Source organism: Salmo salar, chromosome ssa10, assembly GCF_905237065.1.
Source record: "Salmo salar chromosome ssa10, Ssal_v3.1, whole genome shotgun sequence".
NCBI lineage: Eukaryota > Metazoa > Chordata > Actinopteri > Salmoniformes > Salmonidae > Salmo > Salmo salar.
The window spans coordinates 53,837,612-53,861,264 of NC_059451.1; the positions used below are offsets into that span (position 1 = coordinate 53,837,612).

The following is a 23,653-nucleotide window of genomic DNA, read 5'->3' on the forward strand; positions in this document are numbered from 1 at the left end:
TCTGGTATGGTGTGGTGTGGTCTGTTACGGTGTGGTCTGGTGTGGTCTGGTCTGGTATGGTGTGGTGTGGTATGGTGTGGTGTGGTCTGGTATGGTGTGGTGTGGCGTGGTACGGTCTGGTGTGGTGTGGTCTGGTCTGGTGTGGTGTTGTCTGGTGTGGTATGGTCTGGTGTGGTGTGGTCTGGTCTGGTGTGGTGTTGTCTGGTGTGGTATGGTATGGTGTGGTGTGGTGTGGTCTGGTCTGGTCTGTTGTGGTCTGGTCTGGTATGGTGTGGTGTGGTCTGTTACGGTGTGGTCTGGTGTGGTGTGGTCTGGTCTGGTGTGGTGTGGTGTGGTCTGGTGTGGTCTGGTATGGAGTGGTGTGGTGTGGTCTGGTGTGGTGTGGTCTGGTGTGGTCTGGTATGGAGTGGTGTGTGGTGTGGTGTGGTGTGGTATGGTATGGTGTGGTCTGCTATGGTGTGGTGTGGTATGGTGTGGTGTGGTCTGGTGTGGTGTGGTGTGGTGTGGACTGGTTTGATATGGTATGGTGTGGTGTGGTCTGGTATGGTGTGGTCTGTTGTGGTATGGTGTGGTGTGGTCTGGTCTGGTGTGGTGTGGTCTGGTGTGGTGTGGTCTGTTGTGGTGTGGTGTGGTCTGCTATGGTATGTTGTTGTATGGTGTGGTCTGGTCTGGTATGGTATGGTGTGGTGTGGTCTGGTATGGTGTGGTCTGTTGTGGTATGGTGTGGTGTGGTCTGTTGTTGTATGGTGTGGTGTGGTCTGGTGTGGTCTGGTATGGTGTGGTGTGGTCTGGTATGCTATTGTATGGTCTGGTCTGGTGTGGTATGGTATGGTGTGGTGTGGTGTGGTCTGGTGTGGTATGGTATGGTATGCTGTGGTGTGGTCTGGTGTGGTCTGGTGTGGTATGGTCTGGTGTGGTGTGGTCTGGTCTGGTCTGGTGTGGTGTGGTGTGGTATGGTGTGGTGTGGTCTGGTCTGGTCTGGTCTGGTGTGGTCTGGTGTGGTCTGGTATGGTGTGGTGTGGTCTGTTACGGTGTGGTCTGGTGTGGTCTGGTCTGGTCTGGTATGGTGTGGTGTGGTCTGTTACGGTGTGGTCTGGTGTGGTCTGGTCTGGTGTGGTCTGGTGTGGTGTGGTGTGGTCTGTTACTGTGTGGTGTGGTGTTGTCTGTTACGGTGTGGTCTGGTATGGAGTGGTGTGGTCTGGTGTGGTCTGGTATGGAGTGGTGTCGTCTGGTGTGGTGTGGTCTGGTATGGAGTGCTGTGGTCTGGTCTGGTCTGGTGTGGTGTGGTCTGCTATGGTATGTTGTGGTGTGGTCTGGTATGGTATTGTGTGGCCTGGTATGGTATGGTGTGGTCTGGTGTGGTCTGGTCTGGTCTAGTGTGGTGTGGTGTGGTGTGGTCTGCTATGGTATGTTGTGGTGTAGTGTGGTCTGGTATGGTATGGTATGGTGTGGTCTGGTCTGGTATGGTGTGGTGTGGTGTGGTGTGGTCTGGTCTGTTGTGGTCTGGTCTGGTATGGTGTGGTGTGGTCTGTTACGGTGTGGTCTGGTGTGGTCTGGTCTGGTATGGTGTGGTGTGGTATGGTGTGGTGTGGTATGGTGTGGTGTGGCGTGGTACGGTCTGGTGTGGTGTGGTCTGGTCTGGTGTGGTGTTGTCTGGTGTGGTGTGGTGTGGTCTGGTCTGGTGTGGTGTTGTCTGGTGTGGATAGTATGGTGTGGTGTGGTGTGGTGTGGTCTGGTCTGGTCTGTTGTGGTCTGGTCTGGTATGGTGTGGTGTGGTCTGTTACGGTGTGGTCTGGTGTGGTCTGGTCTGGTCTGGTGTGGTGTGGTGTGGTCTGGTGTGGTGTGGTCTGGTATGGAGTGGTGTGGTCTGGTGTGGTCTGGTATGGAGTGGTGTTGTGTGGTGTGGTGTGGTCTGCTATGGTATGTTGTGGTGTGGTGTGGTCTGGTATGGTATGGTGTGGTCTGCTATGGTATGTTGTGTTATGGTGTGGTCTGGTGTGGTGTGGTGTGGTCTGCTATGGTGTGGTGTGGTATGGTGTGGTGTGGTCTGGTGTGGTCTGGTGTGGTGTGGTGTGGACTGGTTTGATATGGTATGGTGTGGTGTGGTGTGGTCTGGTGTGGTCTGGTGTGGTGTGGTGTGGACTGGTTTGATATGGTATGGTGTGGTGTGGTGTGGTCTGGTGTGGTGTGGTCTGGTGTGGTGTGGTCTGTTGTGGTGTGGTGTGGTCTGCTATGGTATGTTGTTGTATGGTGTGGTGTGGTCTGGTCTGGTATGGTGTGGTGTGGTGTGGTCTGGTATGGTGTGGTCTGTTGTGGTATGGTGTGGTGTGGTGTGGTCTGTTGTTGTATGGTGTGGTGTGGTCTGGTGTGGTCTGGTATGGTGTGGTGTGGTCTGGTATGGTATTGTATGGTGTGGTCTGGTCTGGTGTGGTATGGTATGGTGTGGTGTGGTGTGGTCTGGTGTGGTATGGTCTGGTGTGGTATGGTATGGTATGGTATGGTGTGGTGTGGTCTGGTGTGGTATGGTATGGTATGCTGTGGTGTGGTCTGGTGTGGTATGGTCTGGTGTGGTGTGGTCTGGTCTGGTCTGGTGTGGTCTGGTCTGGTCTGGTCTGGTATGGTGTGGTGTGGTCTGTTACGGTGTGGTCTGGTGTGGTCTGGTCTGGTCTGGTGTGGTGTGGTCTGTTACGGTGTGGTGTGGTGTTGTCTGTTACGGTGTGGTCTGGAATGGAGTGGTGTGGTCTGGTGTGGTCTGGTATGGAGTGGTGTCGTCTGGTGTGGTGTGGTCTGGTATGGAGTGCTGTGGTCTGGTCTGGTCTGGTCTGGTGTGGTGTGGTCTGCTATGGTATGTTGTGGTGTGGTCTGGTATTGTGTGGCCTGGTATGGTATGGTGTGGTCTGGTGTGCTGGTCTCGTCTAGTGTGGTGTGGTGTGGTGTGGTCTGCTATGGTATGTTGTGGTGTAGTGTGGTCTGGTATGGTATGGTGTGGTCTGGTATGATATGGTGTGGTCTGGTGGGGTGTTTTCTGGTATGGTGTGGTCTGGTGTGGTGTGGTCTGCTATGGTGTGGTGTGGTGTGGTGTGGTCTGTTGCGGTGTGGTGTGGTCTGGTGTGGTCTGGTCCGGTATGGTGTTGTGTGGTCTGGTCTGGTATGGTGTGGTGTGGTCTGTTACGGTCTGGTATGGTGTGGTGTGGTCTGTTACGGTGTGGTGTGGTGTGGTCTGGTATGGTGTGGTCTGTTACGGTGTGGTGTGGTGTGGTCTGTTACGGTGTGGTGTGGTCTGGTATGGTGTGGTGTGGTCTTTTACGGTGTGGTGTGGTGTGGTGTGGTCTGTTACGGTGTGGTCTGGTATGGTGTGGTCTGTTGCGGTGTGGTGTGGTCTGGTGTGGTATGGTCTTTTACGGTGTGGTGTGGTCTGGTATGGTGTTTTGTGGTCTGGTATGGTGTGGTGTGGTCTGGTATGGTGTGGTGTGGTCTGGTGTGGTGTGGTCTGGTATGGTATGGTATGGTATGGTATGGTATGGTATGGTATGGTATGGCGTGGTGTGGTCTGGTATGGTGTGGTCTGGTATGGTATGGTGTGGTATGGTGTGGTCTGGTCTGATATGGTGTGGTGTGGTCTGTTACGGTGTGGTCTGGTCTGTTACGGTGTGGTCTGGTATGGTGTGGTGTGGTATGGTGTGGTGTGGTCTGGTGTGGTCTGTTACGGTGTGGTATGGTCTGGTGTGGTCTGTTACGGTGTGGTGTGGTCTGGTATGGTGTGGTCTGGTATGGTATGGTGTGATGTGTTATGGTCTGGTGTGGGGTGGTCTGTTACGGTGTGGTGTGGTCTGGTCTGGTGTGGTCTGGTCTGATATGGTGTGGTGTGGTCTGTTACGGTGTGGTCTGGTCTGTTACGGTGTGGTCTGGTATGGTGTGGTGTGGTCTGGTCTGGTGTGGTCTGGTCTGATATGGTGTGGTGTGGTCTGTTACGGTGTGGTCTGGTCTGTTACGGTGTGGTCTGGTATGGTGTGGTGTGGTATGGTGTGGTGTGGTCTGGTGTGGTCTGTTACGGTGTGGTATGGTCTGGTGTGGTCTGTTACGGTGTGGTCTGGTATGGTGTGGTGTGGTATGGTGTGGTGTGGTCTGGTGTGGTCTGTTACGGTGTGGTATGGTCTGGTGTGGTCTGTTACGGTGTGGTCTGGTATGGTGTGGTGTGGTATGGTGTGGTGTGGTCTGGTGTGGTCTGTTACGGTTTGGTCTGGTCTGTTACGGTGTGGTCTGGTATGGTGTGATGTGGTATGGTGTGGTGTGGTCTGGTGTGGTCTGTTACGGTGTGGTATGGTCTGGTGTGGTGTTGTATGGTGTGGTCTGGTGTGGTCTGGTCTGGTCTGGTGTGGTGTGGTGTGGTCTGGTGTGGTGTGGTCTGGTATGGAGTGGTGTGGTCTGGTGTGGTCTGGTATGGAGTGGTGTTGTGTGGTGTGGTGTGGTCTGCTATGGTATGTTGTGGTGTGGTGTGGTCTGGTATGGTATGGTGTGGTCTGCTATGGTATGTTGTGTTATGGTGTGGTCTGGTGTGGTGTGGTGTGGTCTGCTATGGTGTGGTGTGGTATGGTGTGGTGTGGTCTGGTGTGGTCTGGTGTGGTGTGGTGTGGACTGGTTTGATATGGTATGGTGTGGTGTGGTGTGGTCTGGTGTGGTCTGGTGTGGTGTGGTGTGGACTGGTTTGATATGGTATGGTGTGGTGTGGTGTGGTCTGGTGTGGTGTGGTCTGGTGTGGTGTGGTCTGTTGTGGTGTGGTGTGGTCTGCTATGGTATGTTGTTGTATGGTGTGGTGTGGTCTGGTCTGGTATGGTGTGGTGTGGTGTGGTCTGGTATGGTGTGGTCTGTTGTGGTATGGTGTGGTGTGGTCTGTTGTTGTATGGTGTGGTGTGGTCTGGTGTGGTCTGGTATGGTGTGGTGTGGTCTGGTATGGTATTGTATGGTGTGGTCTGGTCTGGTGTGGTATGGTATGGTGTGGTGTGGTGTGGTCTGGTGTGGTATGGTCTGGTGTGGTATGGTATGGTATGGTGTGGTGTGGTCTGGTGTGGTATGGTATGGTATGCTGTGGTGTGGTCTGGTGTGGTATGGTCTGGTGTGGTGTGGTCTGGTCTGGTCTGGTGTGGTCTGGTCTGGTCTGGTATGGTGTGGTGTGGTCTGTTACGGTGTGGTCTGGTGTGGTCTGGTCTGGTCTGGTATGGTGTGGTGTGGTGTGGTCTGTTACAGTGTGGTGTGGTGTTGTCTGTTACGGTGTGGTCTGGAATGGAGTGGTGTGGTCTGGTGTGGTCTGGTATGGAGTGGTGTCGTCTGGTGTGGTGTGGTCTGGTATGGAGTGCTGTGGTCTGGTCTGGTCTGGTCTGGTGTGGTGTGGTCTGCTATGGTATGTTGTGGTGTGGTCTGGTATTGTGTGGCCTGGTATGGTATGGTGTGGTCTGGTGTGCTGGTCTCGTCTAGTGTGGTGTGGTGTGGTGTGGTCTGCTATGGTATGTTGTGGTGTAGTGTGGTCTGGTATGGTATGGTGTGGTCTGGTATGATATGGTGTGGTCTGGTGGGGTGTTTTCTGGTATGGTGTGGTCTGGTGTGGTGTGGTCTGCTATGGTGTGGTGTGGTGTGGTGTGGTCTGTTGCGGTGTGGTGTGGTCTGGTGTGGTCTGGTCCGGTATGGTGTTGTGTGGTCTGGTCTGGTATGGTGTGGTGTGGTCTGTTACGGTCTGGTATGGTGTGGTGTGGTCTGTTACGGTGTGGTGTGGTGTGGTCTGGTATGGTGTGGTCTGTTACGGTGTGGTGTGGTGTGGTCTGTTACGGTGTGGTGTGGTCTGGTATGGTGTGGTGTGGTCTTTTACGGTGTGGTGTGGTGTGGTGTGGTCTGTTACGGTGTGGTCTGGTATGGTGTGGTCTGTTGCGGTGTGGTGTGGTCTGGTGTGGTATGGTCTTTTACGGTGTGGTGTGGTCTGGTATGGTGTTTTGTGGTCTGGTATGGTGTGGTGTGGTCTGGTATGGTGTGGTGTGGTCTGGTGTGGTCTGTTACGGTGTGGTGTGGTCTGGTATGGTGTGGTCTGGTATGGTATGGTGTGATGTGGTATGGTCTGGTGTGGGGTGGTCTGTTACGGTGTGGTGTGGTCTGGTCTGGTGTGGTCTGGTCTGATATGGTGTGGTGTGGTCTGTTACGGTGTGGTCTGGTCTGTTACGGTGTGGTCTGGTATGGTGTGGTGTGGTCTGGTCTGGTGTGGTCTGGTCTGATATGGTGTGGTGTGGTCTGTTACGGTGTGGTCTGGTCTGTTACGGTGTGGTCTGGTATGGTGTGGTGTGGTATGGTGTGGTGTGGTCTGGTGTGGTCTGTTACGGTGTGGTATGGTCTGGTGTGGTCTGTTACGGTGTGGTCTGGTATGGTGTGGTGTGGTATGGTGTGGTGTGGTCTGGTGTGGTCTGTTACGGTGTGGTATGGTCTGGTGTGGTCTGTTACGGTGTGGTCTGGTATGGTGCGGTGTGGTATGGTGTGGTGTGGTCTGGTGTGGTCTGTTACGGTGTGGTCTGGTCTGTTACGGTGTGGTCTGGTATGGTGTGGTGTGGTATGGTGTGGTGTGGTCTGGTGTGGTCTGTTACGGTGTGGTATGGTCTGGTGTGGTGTGGTATGGTGTGGTGTGGTCTGGTGTGTTCTGTTACGGTGTGGTCTGGTCTGTTACGGTGTGGTATGGTATGGTGTGGTGTGGTCTGGTGTGGTCTGTTACGGTGTGGTATGGTCTGTTACGGTGTGGTCTGGTATGGTATGGTGTGGTATGGTATGGTGTGGTGTGGTCTGGTGTGGTCTGTTACGGTGTGGTATGGTCTGGTGTGGTCTGTTCTGGTGTGGGGTGGTCTGCAGACAAACCTATGTGTTAATCGCGGTTTAAGGAGTTGGAAGAAAAGTCAATCTTCAACCAGTTTAATTATTGATTGTTGTGTAAATAATAGATGGATATATTATGGGCAACGGTGCCTAAAGTAAGTGGAGGAAGTAATACTTTCCAGAGGCCTTTTTTTTAATTTTTTTACTTCAATAGGCTCAGTTAACGTACCATAGACCATTCTAGCCAGCTGGCTTTCAGCGTATTAATGGCAGCGCACAGTTTATTTGCTCTGTACTTGTGGTAATGGTACTCTGTACTAGCCGTAATGGTAAATGCATGTTACGTTGGGGAGTAGCGGAGCCTGGGGAGCGACTGGGGAAAAGATCATCATTTCAGGGGTAAAAAACGGCTTCGTGAGGACTGTTCCCATCTATGGTCTCTCGATCTGACGCTCTTTGTTGAATTGACTTGTAGATCTATCAGTTTACTTACGATGTTATTTTACACAGTTTAAAAGTACAGTATCTTTTGGACTCACAAGATATGTCATTAACACTCCAAAGAACTATAATAACAGAGGCACCTTCTGAAATGTCAAGCAAGCTGTGACTTGAGCAAATATTACAAGTATGCAGGTGTAAACATGCGGTGAAAACAATGAAGACAAACTACCCCACACCATCACCCTGGTTAGACCTTTTCAACACACCATCGTTTATCCCCTTCCCTTTCATCACCTTATTGTCACCTTTGTGAAATTGTCAAATTAGACCCAACGAGATGCTTTCTTTCATTCCAACTATGTAATTATTTTTGTAACCCACAACCAGTGGTGTAAAGTACTGTAAAGTAAAAAAATATGTAAAAGTACTACTTATTAAGTCGTTTTTTGGGGGGGGGTATCTGTAGTTTACTTTACTTTTTATTTTACTTAACTACATTCCTAAAGAAATGGACACCCAAAAGTACTTGTTACATTTTGACAGGAAAATGGTCCAATTCACATGCTTATCAAGAGAACATCCCTACTGCCTCTGATCTGATCGCGGACTCACTAAACACAAATGCTTAATTTGTAAATTATGTCTGAGTGTTGGAGTGTGCCCCTGGCTATCCGTAAAAAAAAAAATTATATATATATATATATATATATATACTGCTCTAAAAAATAAAGGGAACACTAAAATAACACATCCTAGATCTGAATGAATGAAATAATCTTATTAAATACTTTTTTCTTTACATAGTTTAATGTGCTGACAACAAAATCACACAAAAATAATCAATGGAAATCCAATTTATCAACCCATGGAGGTCTGGATTTGGAGTCACACTCAAAATTAAAGTGGAAAACCACACTACAGGCTGATCCAACTTTGATGTAATGTCCTTAAAACAAGTCAAAATAAGGCTCAGTAGTGTGTGTGGCCTCCACGTGCCTGTATGACCTCCCTACAACGCCTGGGCATGCTCCTGATGAGGTGGCGGATGGTCTCCTGAGGGATCTCCTCCCAGACCTGGACTAAAGCATCCGCCAACTCCTGGACAGTCTGTGGTGCAACGTGGCCTTGGTGGATGGAGCGAGACATGATGTCCCAGATGTGCTCAATTGGATTCAGGTCTGGGGAACGGGCGGGCCAGTCCATAGCATCAATGCCTTCCTCTTGCAGGAACTGCTGACACACTCCAGCCACATGAGGTCTAGCATTGTCTTGCATTAGGAGGAACCCAGGGCCAACCGCACCAGCATATGGTCTCACAAGGGGTCTGAGGATCTCATCTCGGTACCTAATGGCAGTCAGGCTACCTCTGGCAAGCACATGGAGGGCTGTGCGGCCCCCCAAAGAAATGCCACCCCACACCATGACTGACCCACCGCCAAACCGGTCATGCTGGAGGATGTTGCAGGCAGCAGAATGTTCTCCACGGCGTCTCCAGACTCTGTCACATGTGCTCAGTGTGAACCTGCTTCATCTGTGAAGAGCACAGGGCGCCAGTGGCGAATTTGCCAATCTTGGTGTTTTCTGGCAAATGCCAAACGTCCTGCACGGTGTTGGGCTGTAAGCAAAACCCCAACCTGTGGACGTCGGGCCCTCATACCACCCTCAAGGAGTCTGTTTCTGACCGTTTGAGCAGACACATGCACATTTGTGGCCTGCTGGAGGTCATTTTGCAGGGCTCTGGCAGTGCTCCTCCTGCTCCTCCTTGCACAAAGGCGGAGGTAGCGGTCCTGCTGCTGGGTTGTTGCCCTCCTACGGCCTCCTCCACGTCTCCTGATGTACTGGCCTGTCTCCTGGTAGCGCCTCCATGCTCTGGACACTACGCTGACAGACACAGCAAACCTTCTTGCCACAGCTCGCATTGATGTGCCATCCTGGATGAGCTGTACTACCTGAGCCACTTATGTGGGTTGTAGACTCCGTCTCATGCTACCACTAGAGTGAAAGCACCGCCAGCATTCAAAAGTGACCAAAACATCAGCCAGGAAGCATAAGAACTGAGAAGTGGTCTGTGGTCACCACCTGCCGAACCACTCCTTTATTGGGGTTGTCTTGCTAATTGCCTATAATTTCCACCTGTTGTCTATTCCATTTGCACAACAGCATGTGACATTTATTGTCAATCAGTGTTGCTTCCTAAGTGGACAGTTTGATTTCACAGAAGTGTGATTGACTTGGAGTTACATTGTGTTGTTTAAGTGTTCCCTTTATTTTTTTGAGCAGTGTATATATATGGTGCGGACTAGTTTGCTTAATATAAGGAGCTTGAAATAGTTTATACTTTTGCTTTTACTTTTGAGTACATTTGAGCAATTCCATTTACTTGTGATACTTAAGAATATTTTAAACCAAATACTTTTGGACTTTTACTCAAGTAGTATTTTACTGGGTGACTTTCACTTTTACTCGAGTCATTTTCTATTAAGGTATCTTTACTTTCACTCAAGTATGACAATTGAATTATTTTTCCACCACTGTCCACAAAATTATTTTTTTGCGTCAATTTACAAACCTTTATCAAATCTCAAATGACTTAGATTCACTTATTTTACCTTGTTGGCAGCAATAAAGCTTTGTATCAATTAAAAGACCTCTGCTAAATTAAGACGTCACAATATAACAGATAGAGAAATTGTCTTTGTCTATAAACCACTCACCTACTGTTCTACAGTGTACCAGTGTGCCTCCATTATCAGTGTCCCCAAGAGCTCAAGTTTGAGCAAATTTCCCAGCGGTAAGACATGCCATTTAAGTGTATTCTATTGTTGTGGGTGAGATGCATTAGGCTTCTCCCTGGTACATCAGAGCTCTGTCCCGGCGTATGGATTACGTGCACATGAATGACTCTGAAAAACCTGACATTGGAGAGAGGGTTGAAATTGTTAAATGTGTTTAGATGAATGACCTTTGGTGAATAGTGATTCATTAGGTCAGAATATTACAGTACAGCAGACCTCCACAAAGGGATAGCCTACATTCCAACGCAGACGGACTTACTGTCTGTCTCATACCATCATTTGAATGTTATTATGACTAGAGAAAATGATTTATTTGAAATGCATTAAACTATAATTTAAAAACAACAATAAAAAACATTGAGAAGATAAAAAACAAGCAGTTTAAAAGGTTGACAACGTGCCACTGAATCACCCTTGTGTACATACAATAGGTTGATTTGGAGTAAACTGAGGAATAACCCGACAGTTTTAATTGGTGAGCCATAACCAGTTCATGACCTTTCCGTCTAGGTTCACGTGGCCAGTGCATAACTGCTCCGTTTGCTCAGCCAGTATATGAGAGACTCCATTCACACCATACTTAAAGGGTTGTGTTAATTTCTGCCTGATGTCCAACAAATCTCCAACAACTCCCGGCTCGGGTCAAAGATTGGCGTTCTTTTTTAAAATGTTTTATTACAATTGAATGTCCAGGCTTTCTGTTTCAATACATTTGTCTGTGAGAGTTTGAAACAAGGTATGATTTAGATTCCAGATGCTTTTCAGTGGGAAGGAAAGAACATTGCTACTACACCTGTTCAGACAGGATATTTTAGCCAGTCTTAACGATGACAAGAGAAGCCAAAGAAAGATTGTCGTAGCGTTTGGCTGTAAGAGGGTAGATCGTTCTGTGTGCTATAGGTGAGTTCCTTTTCTCTCTCATTTTTGTGTCTTTCAGACTTCATTTTGATTTTTACAACATAGAGTGGAACAGAGAGATATTTCCCCCCCCCCCCCCAAATAAAACAATATTAAAAAAAGAGTTGAATCTCCAAACGTAGTAACATTTATTTACATCATGATTATGTTCTAATTCAATCCAAGGCAATAACAAACATGTTGTTTACTCTATCCTACTGTACTGTGTTCTACTGTACCCTAATGTAATGTACTCTACAGTACTGTGTTCTACTGTACTCTACTGTAATGTACTCTAATGGTGTGTACTCTACTGCACTGTGTTCTACTGTACTCTACTGTAATGTACTCTAATGTTGTGTACTCTACTGCACTGTGTTCTACTGTACTCTACTGTAATGTACTCTAATGTTGTGTACTCTACTGCACTGTGTTCTACTGTACTCTAATGTAATGTACTCTAATGTTGTGTACTCTACTGCACTGTGTTCTACCGTACTCTACTGTAATGTACTCTAATGTTCTGTACTCTACTATACTGTGGTTTAATGTACTCTACTATACTGTACTCTACTGCACTGTGTTCTACTGTACTCTACTGTAATGTACTCTAATGTTCTGTACTTTACTATACTGTGTTCTACTGTACTCTACTGTAATGTACCCTACCGTACTTTACTCTAGTGTACTCTACTTGTTTATACTACATAGAGTTATATCCATCAAGAGTTCTCTATGTATCTCTATGATTCACACTTGACACCGAAACGCCTGTTATTTTGCCAAAATAAAGCTGGGTAAAGTGTTCATTTAAACATCTAACAACATCATTAATTAGATGCATAAGTAATTCAACATTTAACATTTTACAGAGAACAATAGAGATTATATTTCTCTGAATGAAACGTAAAAGTTTTGAACATCAGGTTAAAAATAATGTTTTTACCATGTTGTTAATTAGGTATGGAAATAGAATGTCATCCAAATGAATCTGTAATAGACGGTTTGTCAAAATGGTCACTACTGTACATGGTCCACCCTTTTTTTCACTATGTTTCAGCAGTGACAACGTTCGTGGGGTGGTATGGAATTTAGGTCAATATTTCAAAACATGCAACACCAACAAGTAGTAGTAGAAAGTAGTATATCCACCGAGTATACGAAACATTAAGATCCTTCAATGACAAAGACTGACCAGGTAAATCCAGGTAAAAGTTATGATCCCTTAATGATAAGACTTGTAAAATCAACTAATCAGTATAGATAAAGGGGAGGAAACAGGTTAAAGAAGGATTTTTAAGCTTTGAGACAATTGAGACATGGATGGTGTATATGTGCCATTCAGAGGGTGAATAGGCAATACAAAAGATTTAAGTGCCTTTGAACGGGGTACGATATCAAGTAGGTGCCAGGCACACCGGTTTGTGTCAAGAACTGCAATGCTTCTGGGTTTTTGACATTCAACAGTTTCCCGTGTGTATCAAGAATGGTCCACCACCCAAAGGATATCCAGCCAATTTGACACAACTTTGGGAGAAATTGGAGTCAACATGGGCCTGCATCCCTGTGGAACACTTTCGACACCTTGTAGAGTCCATGCCCCGAAGACGTGTGCTGAAAAGATACACATTTTACCAAAGCCCTATGGGCCCTGGTCAAAAGTAGTGCACTATATATGAACAGTGTGTAATTTGGGAATCACCTAGCCATTGTGGATAAGCATGGCAGCATAGTAGCCATTACCAGTGTCCTTCCTTCCTCACACCTATTAGGTCTACAACCACTTCAAACACATATGTTCTACAAATAGCCCATTCAATTTGTGCCTGCTATGGAGACACCTTTCTCTCTCTCTCTCTCTCTCTCTCTCTCTCTCTCTCTACCTTCTCTCTCTCTTTCTCTCCACACACTCTGTCTGTATTCTCTCACTCTCTACCTTCTCTCTCTCCCCCTCTTTCTCTCCTCTCACTCTCTACCCTCTCTCTCTCTATCTTCTCTATCTCTCTCCACCCTCTCTGTCTGCATTCTCTCGCTCTCTACCTTCTCTCTCTCTCTCCCTCTCTCTCTCTATCTCTCTCTCTACCTTCTCTCTCTCTCTACCTTCTCTCTCTCTCTCCATCTCTCTCTCTACCTTCTCTCTCTCTCTCTCCCTATCCTCTCAGTCTGTCTTCTCTCGCTCTCTACCTTCTCTCTCTAGGCGGTAATTGAATCTTCAAAGATATATGTTCCACTACTTCTACCAGAGTACTAAAGTTGATGACCTAACAGAGAATTAGGTTTGATGACCTAACAGAGCATTAGGGTTGATAAATGGAAAATGTTAATTTGATCAGGAAAGAGAGAAAAAACATGTTTATGCATTTTCAGTTGAGTTAGGTGTTCCTCCTCATTAGAACTGATAACGGCTATGCAGAAATCTTATTTTTCTATATTCGTAATGTGAGTAGTTTCATAGTGAAGGCCTGTCATTAAAGAGAGGAGTGTCTGGACAATGAATAAGAGTAAATGCAGTTATTATCCCGTTCCATTTGGACTAAAAACAGGACTGTTGGAAATAAATTAGCTACGGAAATGTAATGAAAAACAAACCAGGATGACCATACGGTAAATTACAGTCAAATAAGAACTGAAATCCCTCAATACTTATAGTAAATGTAGTTTAAAACACAGAACTAATAAAGTTTATTATATGTAGCCTACCCAAGTTCAAGCCAACTTCTGTCATTTTAATCACTGGCAGACTGCCAAGTGTAAAATTCAATAAATTATGGAATATGTTGGGTAAAATAAAGTGTAGAACTGCCAGCAGTAAATTGAGGAAGCGTTTCTGTATCTTAATTATTTTTATTAATCAAATACACCATACTGGAGCAAATGTCTCTGAAAATATCACAAATAGATTTTTCTTTCATTCATGAATTTATAGGGTTGGTGAAAATCTCTACATTAGTGACTCTGAACATCTTTCTTTTGTTAAGCCATGGGTTCAGGTTCAGGTTTAGGTTCAGGTTCAGGTTTAGGTTGCGAGGAGAGGAGTAGGGGTTAAGGACAGGAAAGACCAACACCAACATTGGCTGTGTGCAGTAGATCATCTGCTAGGTGTCGATGAGCGGTGGTGATTCAACATGTAGAATCGTCGGTAAATGAACAGAAACTGACGGCCGTGGTTTGTGGTCAGAGGCGATAGGACAGACACCTGCTGCACACGGCCCACATTCGTTATGGTCTGTATGGTCCTTTAGGCTGTGTCAGGAGCAGAATGTACTGTGAGCCACGTCAGGACAAAAACATTTACATGCATACATACATGGTAGTTTTACAAATACACCAAGAGAATGCTCATCATAATGGTATTACGTTTCCACAAAAAAGCCACGGATACTTTTTAACCTAGTCTTGTTTTATATACCACCAAAATAGAAACACAGTCTCTTCACAACACTTCAAATAAAGAACGAGGGAATATCAGGTTGGAAGGAAAGTAGGATGGAAAAAGAATAGAGGGATACATTTAAAGGAGACAGTCGTTTCTTTCCCCGATACTTAAAACAAAACAAAAACAAATGTACAACTGTGTGCAGATTTTAAAAACAACCGCAACTTGATTAGCTTCATTTTGTATTTTTCTCTCTTTCTTTGTCTCGTTCTGTCCATCCTCAAATCGGTTCCTCTTCCTCTCTTTCTCAGTGTCCCTCCAGTTCTGATCAAGTCTCCTTTTAGTCCAGTGTCAGAATCATGGAGTCCTCAGAATCACATCTCAGGCGCATCATAAGCGGGGGTATGTTCACCCGTAAAAGGGAGTTAGGGTGGGGACGAGGGTGGGTGTTTTGTACGGAGAGAAGCGGGGGTCTTGGTAGATTGAGGAGGCTGCCTGGGGGCTCAGGTAAGAGTCTGGGTGCCTGGAGAGCAGGTGGAGGGCTGGGGGGCAGGGCAGGAGGGATGGTACAGGGATCCAGAAAGTAGTGGGTGACAATAAGCTAGGGTTAAAATGAAGGCACACATCCTGCTTCTTGCACACCTCCCTCCTAACACACCTGAGAGACAGGGACAAAGAGAAGAAAAGTTAGAAGTTGCAAAATGTTGAGAAATGTTGAGAAATGTTGCGAAATGTTGAAAAAGGGCATAATAAGTTTAACTGGAAATTCAATCGACAAAAAAAGATACATGAAAACAACAATAATTAACAATCTTCACTTCCCCGGTCTTACTGATATTTTGCATTTAGTATTTATTAGGATCCCCAATTAGCTGTCGCCAAGGCTACGCTTCCTGGGGTCCAAACAGGAAACAAAACACAACAAATAAAATACATAATAAAGATAAAAATACATAGCACTACATTTACATTACAATTTAGTCATTCAGCAGACGTTCCCATTCAGAGCGACCCACAGCTAGTGCATTCATCTAAAGATAGCCAGGCGAGACAACCACATGTCACAGTCGTATCACAACCAAGTATCACATATCACTACATAATACAATACAAAATATAATACAAAATGCATACAACTGTCTGTGTGTCTCTTCACATTCCCTGTCATACCGTAAGGTATTTTTTAATCTGTTTTTTTAAATCTGTTTTTATTGCTAGCTTGAGTTACCTGGGGTGGCAGAGAGTTCCATGTAGTCATGTCTCTATTATAACTGTGTGTTTCCCAGCCTCTGTTCTTGACCTGGGGACCGTGAAGAGACCTCTGGTTGCATGTCTTGTAGTTGACACACGAGTGTCCGAACTGTGTGTCAACTACTTGAACAGACAGTTCGGTATCATCAACACATCAATACCTCGCACAAAGACCAATAGTGATGCAGTCAATCTCTTTAAGCCAGGAGAGATTGACATGCATGTCATTGACATTCGTCCTCCGTATACAACTAAGTGCAATACGTGCTGCTCTGTTATGGACCAACTGCAATTTGCCTACGTCCTTCTTTGCTGCACGTGACCACCCAACTGGACAGTAGTCCAGGTGCGATAAAACTAGGGTCTGTCTGGTTGAACGGTGATATTGTGAAACACCTTAGGATGGAAAGACCGCTTCCCGCTTTAGTATCCATTAAGTCAATATGTTTTGACCATGATAGCTTGATATCAAAGAGGACACCCAGCAGTTTAGTCTCCTCAAGTTTCTCAATAGACACATTATTCAATAATATGAGGTTTAGGGTTGAGCGAGTGATTTATCCCAAGAAATATGCTTTTAAATATTTAGCACCGGCCTACTGCTTGCTACCCACTTCAAAACTGACTGGAGCTCTGTGTTAAGGGTGTCAGCTACTTATTTTACTGTTGCAGCCGACGTGTATACTGTTGAATTATCAGCATACATGGACACACAGGCTTGATTCAAGGTCAGTGGAAGGTCATTAGTAAACACAGAAAACAATAATGGTCCAAGCCGGCTGCCCTGTGGTACACCACACTTAACCAAATTTGCATTAGAGAGGCTTCCATTAAAGAAAACCCTCTGTGTTCTATTGGATATATAACTGTCCATCCATGATAAGACAGAGGATGTTATATTTTCAAGCAATATGTTATGATCAATGATATCAATGATATCAATTGTTTGCATGTCATTCCTAAGTTTGCTAATCATGTCTACAAAAAAAGTTATTAAAGTGGTTGGCAATATCAAAGGGTTTTGTTATGAACAAGCCATCAGCCTCAATGAACAATGGAGCTGAGTTAGCTTTTCTACCTAGAATTACATTTAAGGTACTCCAGAGCTTTTTACTATCATTCTTTATATCATTTATCTTTGTTCCATAGTACAGTTTCTTCTTCTTTTTGTTTAGCTGAGTTACGTGATTTCTCAATTCACTGTATGTTTGCCAATCTCATATGGTGCCATTCTTATTTGCCATTCCCTTGTCATTCTCTTAGCCTCCTCATTCTCAGTCACACAGAAGCAATGTTTCAAAATGGCGTCTACATTTCTTGTGTCTGTCTTATGAAGATTCTACTCACTTTTGCCAGCTCCTTTAAAGCCTGCACTTCATTTATTGATCAGTGAGGCTTTGTGAAGCACATTTATAAAGTGAGTATTTTTTCTTATAATTCTAACAATGCTCTAACAAACACAATCCCAAGAGTATTGACAAAGTTCTTTGTGAAAGAGAAAAATACAGAGGAACAAAGATAATTAGAATGTGTCTGAGGAACCATTCTATTCTGTTTTGCTGTCAGAACAGTCAGAACTTTTTATTCTCCATATTTCTCTTTTTGTTTTTAAGATTCTAGGGGGCAATTTACATCCCCTGTTCTTCTATTCGCTGCAACCACTGAGAAGGCTTTAGTCTATTAGTAATTGCGAAGCCCCACTTTGGGGCTAATTAGAGTGCTGTAGCTGACTGGGACGGTCTGGTTCCCCAGAGTTCAGACACTGGATGAGAATGAAAGGTTATTTGTCTGTCCTGAACAAAGTGATTAGGGTGAAGCCGGGAAGCTACTTAATAAATGAGCATCAAATGTCCTGCACTGCCGCCGCCGACACTGCCGTGTTGTCGCCGCCACTGACACAGACAACACCAATTATGTCACTGTGAAATCACACAATGTTTTGTGCTTTTGAGACTGCTGGAAGAGTTACAACCACTCTGTGTTTACTAAAGTACTGTTCTTTAAAACTGAATAGGAGGAGGAAGGCCACACACAATTAGGGGTCCTATACTCCTGAATACATCCGGAATCCATCCCAATATACGGGAACATAATATACTCCTGAATGCATCCCGGACCCATCCCAATACGGGAACATAATATACTCCTGAATGCATCCCGGAATCCATCCCAATACGGAAACATAATATACTCCTGAATGCATCCCAGAATCCATCCCAATATACGGGAACATTATATACTCCTGAATGCATCCCGGATCTATCCCAATATACGGGAACATTATATACTCCTGAATGCATCCCGGATCCATCCCAATACGGAAACATAATATACTCCTGAATGCATCCCGGATCCATCCCAATACGGAAACATAATATACTCCTGAATGCATCCCGGATCCATCCCAATACGGGAACATAATATACTCCTGAATGCATCCCGGATCCATCCCAATACGGAAACATAATATACTCCTGAATGCATCCCGGATCCATCCCAATACGGGAACATAATATACTCCTGAATGCATCCCGGATCCATCCCAATACGGGAACATAATATACTCCTGAATGCATCCCGGATCCATCCCAATACGGGAACATAATATACATTCAATAAAGTGCCTCCTCAGCAAGATCATTTTAAGCGTGTGAGTGTGTGTGTGTGTGTTTAATAATTCTCTCTCTCGCTCCTATAATTAAAGCACCGGAGCCCATATTCAGATTGCATTTTAACATTAATAATTCAGCTGGTTTCACTGCAATTGATGTTGAAGCATCAATAAACAATGAGTCCTCATATTTACTGCAGCCTGCGTGGTGAGAGAGACGTGGGGCTGGAGGGGTGAGCGGGAGGCTTAAACAGACATTTAAAATTAAGCCAGATAATGCAAAGGCTTTCAATTTGAATGTGAGCTGCTCTTAGTGCTGATTTGTAAAAAAATATATATATAAAAATAAAAGTGCCGAGGCCCTAAAAGGCCTGGTGAGGGAGGGAGCGGAGGGAGAGGAGAGGGGCTTAATGGAGGGAGGGAGCTCCCTCGTAGCTCCACTCAAGGTGAAATGTATGGTCCTACTCCCAACAATATCACTCCTCTCTTTCAGTAAGACTCAGATGTTCTGAGAGCACAGCTCCTCCCCTTACTGAACACACACACACACACACACACACACACACACACACACACACACACACACACACACACACACACACACACACACACACACACACACACACACACACACACACACACACAAGCACTTGCCGCAAGTACAAACAAAGGTACACACACAGTCAACTCACGCAACGGGGCGGACCCACACACACACACACATCCACCCACCCACTCAACGACCCACACCCACACACACACCCACACACACACCCACACACACACACACACACACACACACACACACACACACACACACACACACACACACACACACACACACACACACACATAAAATGTCCTCTGATACATCCAGATGAAGCACTAATAAAACTGTGTTATGACCCAACGATATGATCACCTACTGGCACGACAGCCAGAAAGAGGGGAATAAACTAATGTTATACTAATGTCATTATATAACATTAAACTAATGTTATTATGTTTGTAGTGCAGTAGAGTAAATGAGTGGTCTGGCTGACATTGCTTCAGCTGGAGGGGGGAGATAAAACCCTAAACCAGGACAAGCCCCAAATAGCAGAACTAATAGCTGGAACTTTGGTAGCATCTCTATGACTAGCCTGTTCATAATGCATTAGAAGTTTATTTATAACATTATGTTGTGTGTTATAGTGCATTTATGAAATGGCGATTATTCATACAGAATGTTACACAAACTTTTTCCTCATCAGATTTGTGTTATGGCATATAATGCTCTATAACTTGTTATAAGCATGTGTTGAACCTTTTATCATTTATTTACAATAAGACCTTTCCTCATCGACAAACAGCATGAGATCTGTGATGAACCCGCGGGCCACGCCGTCACATCTCAGACCTGGTACTGGATGTAATAAATCAACGGAGGCCCTACTGTCACTCATCATGATGGAAAAGCAAAAAAAAATGTACTTCAACCAACCGAATGATGGAAAGATCTATCGCCCCCCCCATCCAAAATTAAAATTCATCTTTGGTCAATAAGATGTAATATCTATTGCAGCGCTGCTTTCAGTAAAGAGTAAATTAATCAATGTTGTCAATACATAATCATAAGTATGAAAAAGGTTGTGAGAAATTATGAGGTTTTTATAGCTGCCTGCAGCCACACCTGTCACGGTTGTCGAAAGGAGGAGCGGACCAAAGTGCAGCGTGTGTGTCGTTGTAACGGCCGTCGAAGGGAGTAGAGCAAGGCGCAGCGGGTTGAGTGCTCATTTTAACTTTTATTGAACACGTAAACAAAACAAAAAAAACGAACGACAGCTTAACAGTTCCGTCAGGTACAAAACACTAGACTGAAAACAACCACCCACAAACACAAGCTGAAAAACCTCTACTAAATAGGACCTCCAATCAGAGGCAACAAGAAACAGCTGCCTCCAATTGAAGGTCAAACAAAAACCCTAAACATAGAAATAGAAAAACTAGACACGGACATAGAAATATACTAACATAGAACATATACCAAAACCCCCAAAACACATAAAACAAACACCCCCTGCCACGCCCTGACCAAACTACAATAACAAACAACCTCTTTTACTGGTCAGGACGTGACAGTCGTTCCACATTTTATTTACACTGTGAAACTATGCACTACATATAAATAACTGAATAACAAAAACAACAAACCGTGACACATACACTGACTCAAAGATAATCTCCCACAAACCTAGGTGGAAAAAAACCCTACTTAAGTATGATCTCCAATTAGAGACAACGAGGACCAGCTGCCTCTAATTGGAGATCATCCCAAACAAAACCCCAACATAGGAATACAAAACTAGAACCTGAACATAGAAATAGAAAACATAGAGAGAGAAAAACCTGTCACGCCCTGACCTACACTACCATAGAAAATAACATCTTTCTATGGTCAGGACGTGACAACACCCCTTGTTTACTGGTGTCTGGCTTGCATAGAATGTCATATTCTTTGAAGGGGATGATAGTCACTGTAACAAATTCGCTCCCGATTGAATGACACTGGCAATGGCACTTTTCCTCGTCTGGCCCAAGCCCTGACAGCTACAGGTAGCCTGTGTGTGTGGATACAGTAAGTAACTAGCAGAGCCGTGTTTTTAACAACAACAACAACAACAAAAACTCCCTGATTCATGATGTTGTTTTTATTTCATTTGAAAGTTTTCTAATATTATCTTTTATTTCTTGCGAAAATAAAAGGTGCTGAGTTTTATTTTTGTTTCAGTAAAACAAAACAAAAGATTAAGAAAGTTACAAGCTACAACCAGTGTTCAAGCTAGTTGTCATTCATTAGCTGACAGACAGAGGGTTATGTTAGGTAGGTTTCAAGCCTGACAAAGACCTTCAAGTCAAAATGTTGCACTCTTTCTCTTAGGCTACAGGAGTGACAGGTGGCACCCTAGTTTGAGAACAACTGGCTAACAACCTCCAGTGCTCAAGCTACAAACACAGTCATGTATTAGCTAGGGCTGAGAATTACCTCACCATACCATTTTATCACCATACTGAGGGACCTCACCATACCATATTATCACCATACTGAGGGACCTCACCATACCATATTATCACCATACCATATTATCACCATACTGAGAGACATCACCATACCATATTATCACCATACTGAGGGACCTCACCATACCATATTATCACCATACCATATTACCACCATACTTAGGTGCTGATACGGTATGTATTGCAATTCTCACGATTCTTACGATTCTATATGTGCAGTGGCTTGCAAAAGTATTCATCCACCTTGGCATTTTTCCTATTTTGTTGACTTACAACCTGGAATTAAAATGGATTTTTGGGGGTTTGTATCATTTGATTTACACAACATGCCTACCACTTTGAAGATGAAAAATCTTTTTAATTGTGAAAAAAGCTAGAAACAAGACAAAAAAATAACTATTCACCCCCCCAAAGTCAATACTTTGTAGACCCACCTTTTGCAGCAATTACAGCCGCAGGTCTCTTGGGGTATGTCTCTATAAGCTTGGCACATCTAGCCACTGGGATTTTTGCCCATTCCTCAAGGCAAAACTGCTCCAGCTCCTTCAAGTAGGATGGGTTCCGCTGGTGTACAGCAATCTTTAAGTCATACCACAGATTCTCAATTGGATTGAGGTCTGGGCTTTGACTAGGTCATTCCAAGACATGTAAATGTTTCCCCTCGAGTTTTGCTTTAGCAGTATGCTTAGGGTTTTTGTCCTGCTGGAAGTTTAACCTAAAGTTGTCCCAGTCTCAAATCTCTGGAAGACTGAAACAGGTTTCCCTCAAGAATTTCCCTGTATTTAGAGCCATCCATCATTCCTTCAATTCCGACCAGTTTCCCAGTCTCTGCCGATGAAAAACATCCCCACAGCATGATGCTGCCACCACCATGCTTCTCGGGGGTGATGAGAGGAGTTGCGTTTGCGCCAAACATAGCATTTATCTTGATGGCCAAAAAGCTCAATTTTAGTCTCATCTGACCAGAGAACCTTCTTCCATATGTTTGGGGAGTCTCCCACATGCCTTTTGGCGAACACTTTAAGCAATGGCTTTTTTCTGGACACTCTTCTGTAAGGCCCAGCTCTGTGGCGTGTACGGCTTAAAGTGGTCCTATGGACAGATACTCCAATCTCCGCTGTGGAGCTTTGCATCTCCTTCAGGGTATTCTTTGGTCTCTTTGTTGACTCTCTGATTAATGCCCTCCATGCCTGGTCCGTGAGTTTTAATGGGCAGCCCTCTCTTGGCAGGTTTGTTGTGGTGCCACATTCTTTACATTTTTAATAATGGATTTAATGGTGCTCTGTGGGATGTTCAAAGTTTTGGATATTTTTTTTATAACCCAACCCTGATCTGTACTCCTCCACAACTTTGTCCCTGACCTGTTTGGTAAGCTCCTTGGTCTTCATGGTGCCGTTTGCTTGGTGTTGCCCCTTGCTTATTGATGTTGCAGACTCTGGGGCTTTTCAGAACAGGTGTATATCTACTGAGATCATGTGACAGATCATGTGACACTTAGATTGCACACAAGTGGACTTTATTTAACTAATTATGTGACTTCTGAAGGTAATTGGTTGCACCAGATCTTATTTACCCATACACCGTGCTGCTGCTCCAGTTTCAACTGTTCTGCCTGCGGCTATGGAACCCTGACCTGTTCACCGGACGTGCTTGTTGCACCCTCGACAACTACTATGATTATTATTATTTGACCATGCTGGTCATTTATGAACATTTTAACATTTTAACATCTTGACCATGTTCTGTTATAATATCCACCCTGCACAGCCAGAAGAGGACTGGCCACCCCTCATAGCCTGGTTCCTCTCTAGGTTTCTTCCTAGGTTTTTGGCCTTTTCTAGGGAGTTTTTCCTAGGGAGTTTTTCCTAGCCACCGTGCTTCTTTCACATGCTTTGCTTGCTGTTTGGGGTTTTAGGCTGGGTTTCTGTACAGCACTTTGAGATATCAGCTGATGTACGAAGGGCTATATAAAAATAAATTTGATTTGATTGATTTGCAATTTGATTTAGGGGCTTCATAGCAAAGGGGGTGAATACATATGCACGCACCACTTTTCAATTATTTTTTTTTTTTAAAAGTACTTTTTTCATTTCACTTCACCAATTTGGACTATTTTGTATATGTCCATTACATGAAATAAAAATAAAAATCAATTTAAAGGTTGTAATACAACAAAATAGGAAAAAAGCCAGGGCACTGTATTGTGATTCGATACTGTGATTTTATAGTGATACGATGTTCCAAACATATTAGAGCATGTCTGCTGCAGAGAGACGCATTGCATTGCTTGCTGTTTGGGGTTTTAGGCTGGGTTTCTGTACAGCACTTTGAGATATCAGCTGATGTACGAAGGGCTATATAAATACATTTGATTTG

At 44.8% G+C, this 23,653-nt stretch overlaps 1 protein-coding gene across 1 annotated transcript in view; it reads right to left on the reverse strand.

The window, feature by feature from the left end:
• Positions 1–13,803: 13,803 nt before the first annotated feature.
• Positions 13,804–23,653, reverse strand: part of lmo4b (LIM domain only 4b) — a 31,219-nt gene continuing 21,369 nt past the window's right edge. The window contains exon 5 of the mRNA XM_014123657.2: positions 13,804–15,013. Within this exon, the coding sequence (XP_013979132.1) occupies positions 15,005–15,013 (9 nt within the window). The 3' untranslated portion in view covers positions 13,804–15,004. The remainder of the gene's footprint in view (positions 15,014–23,653) is intronic.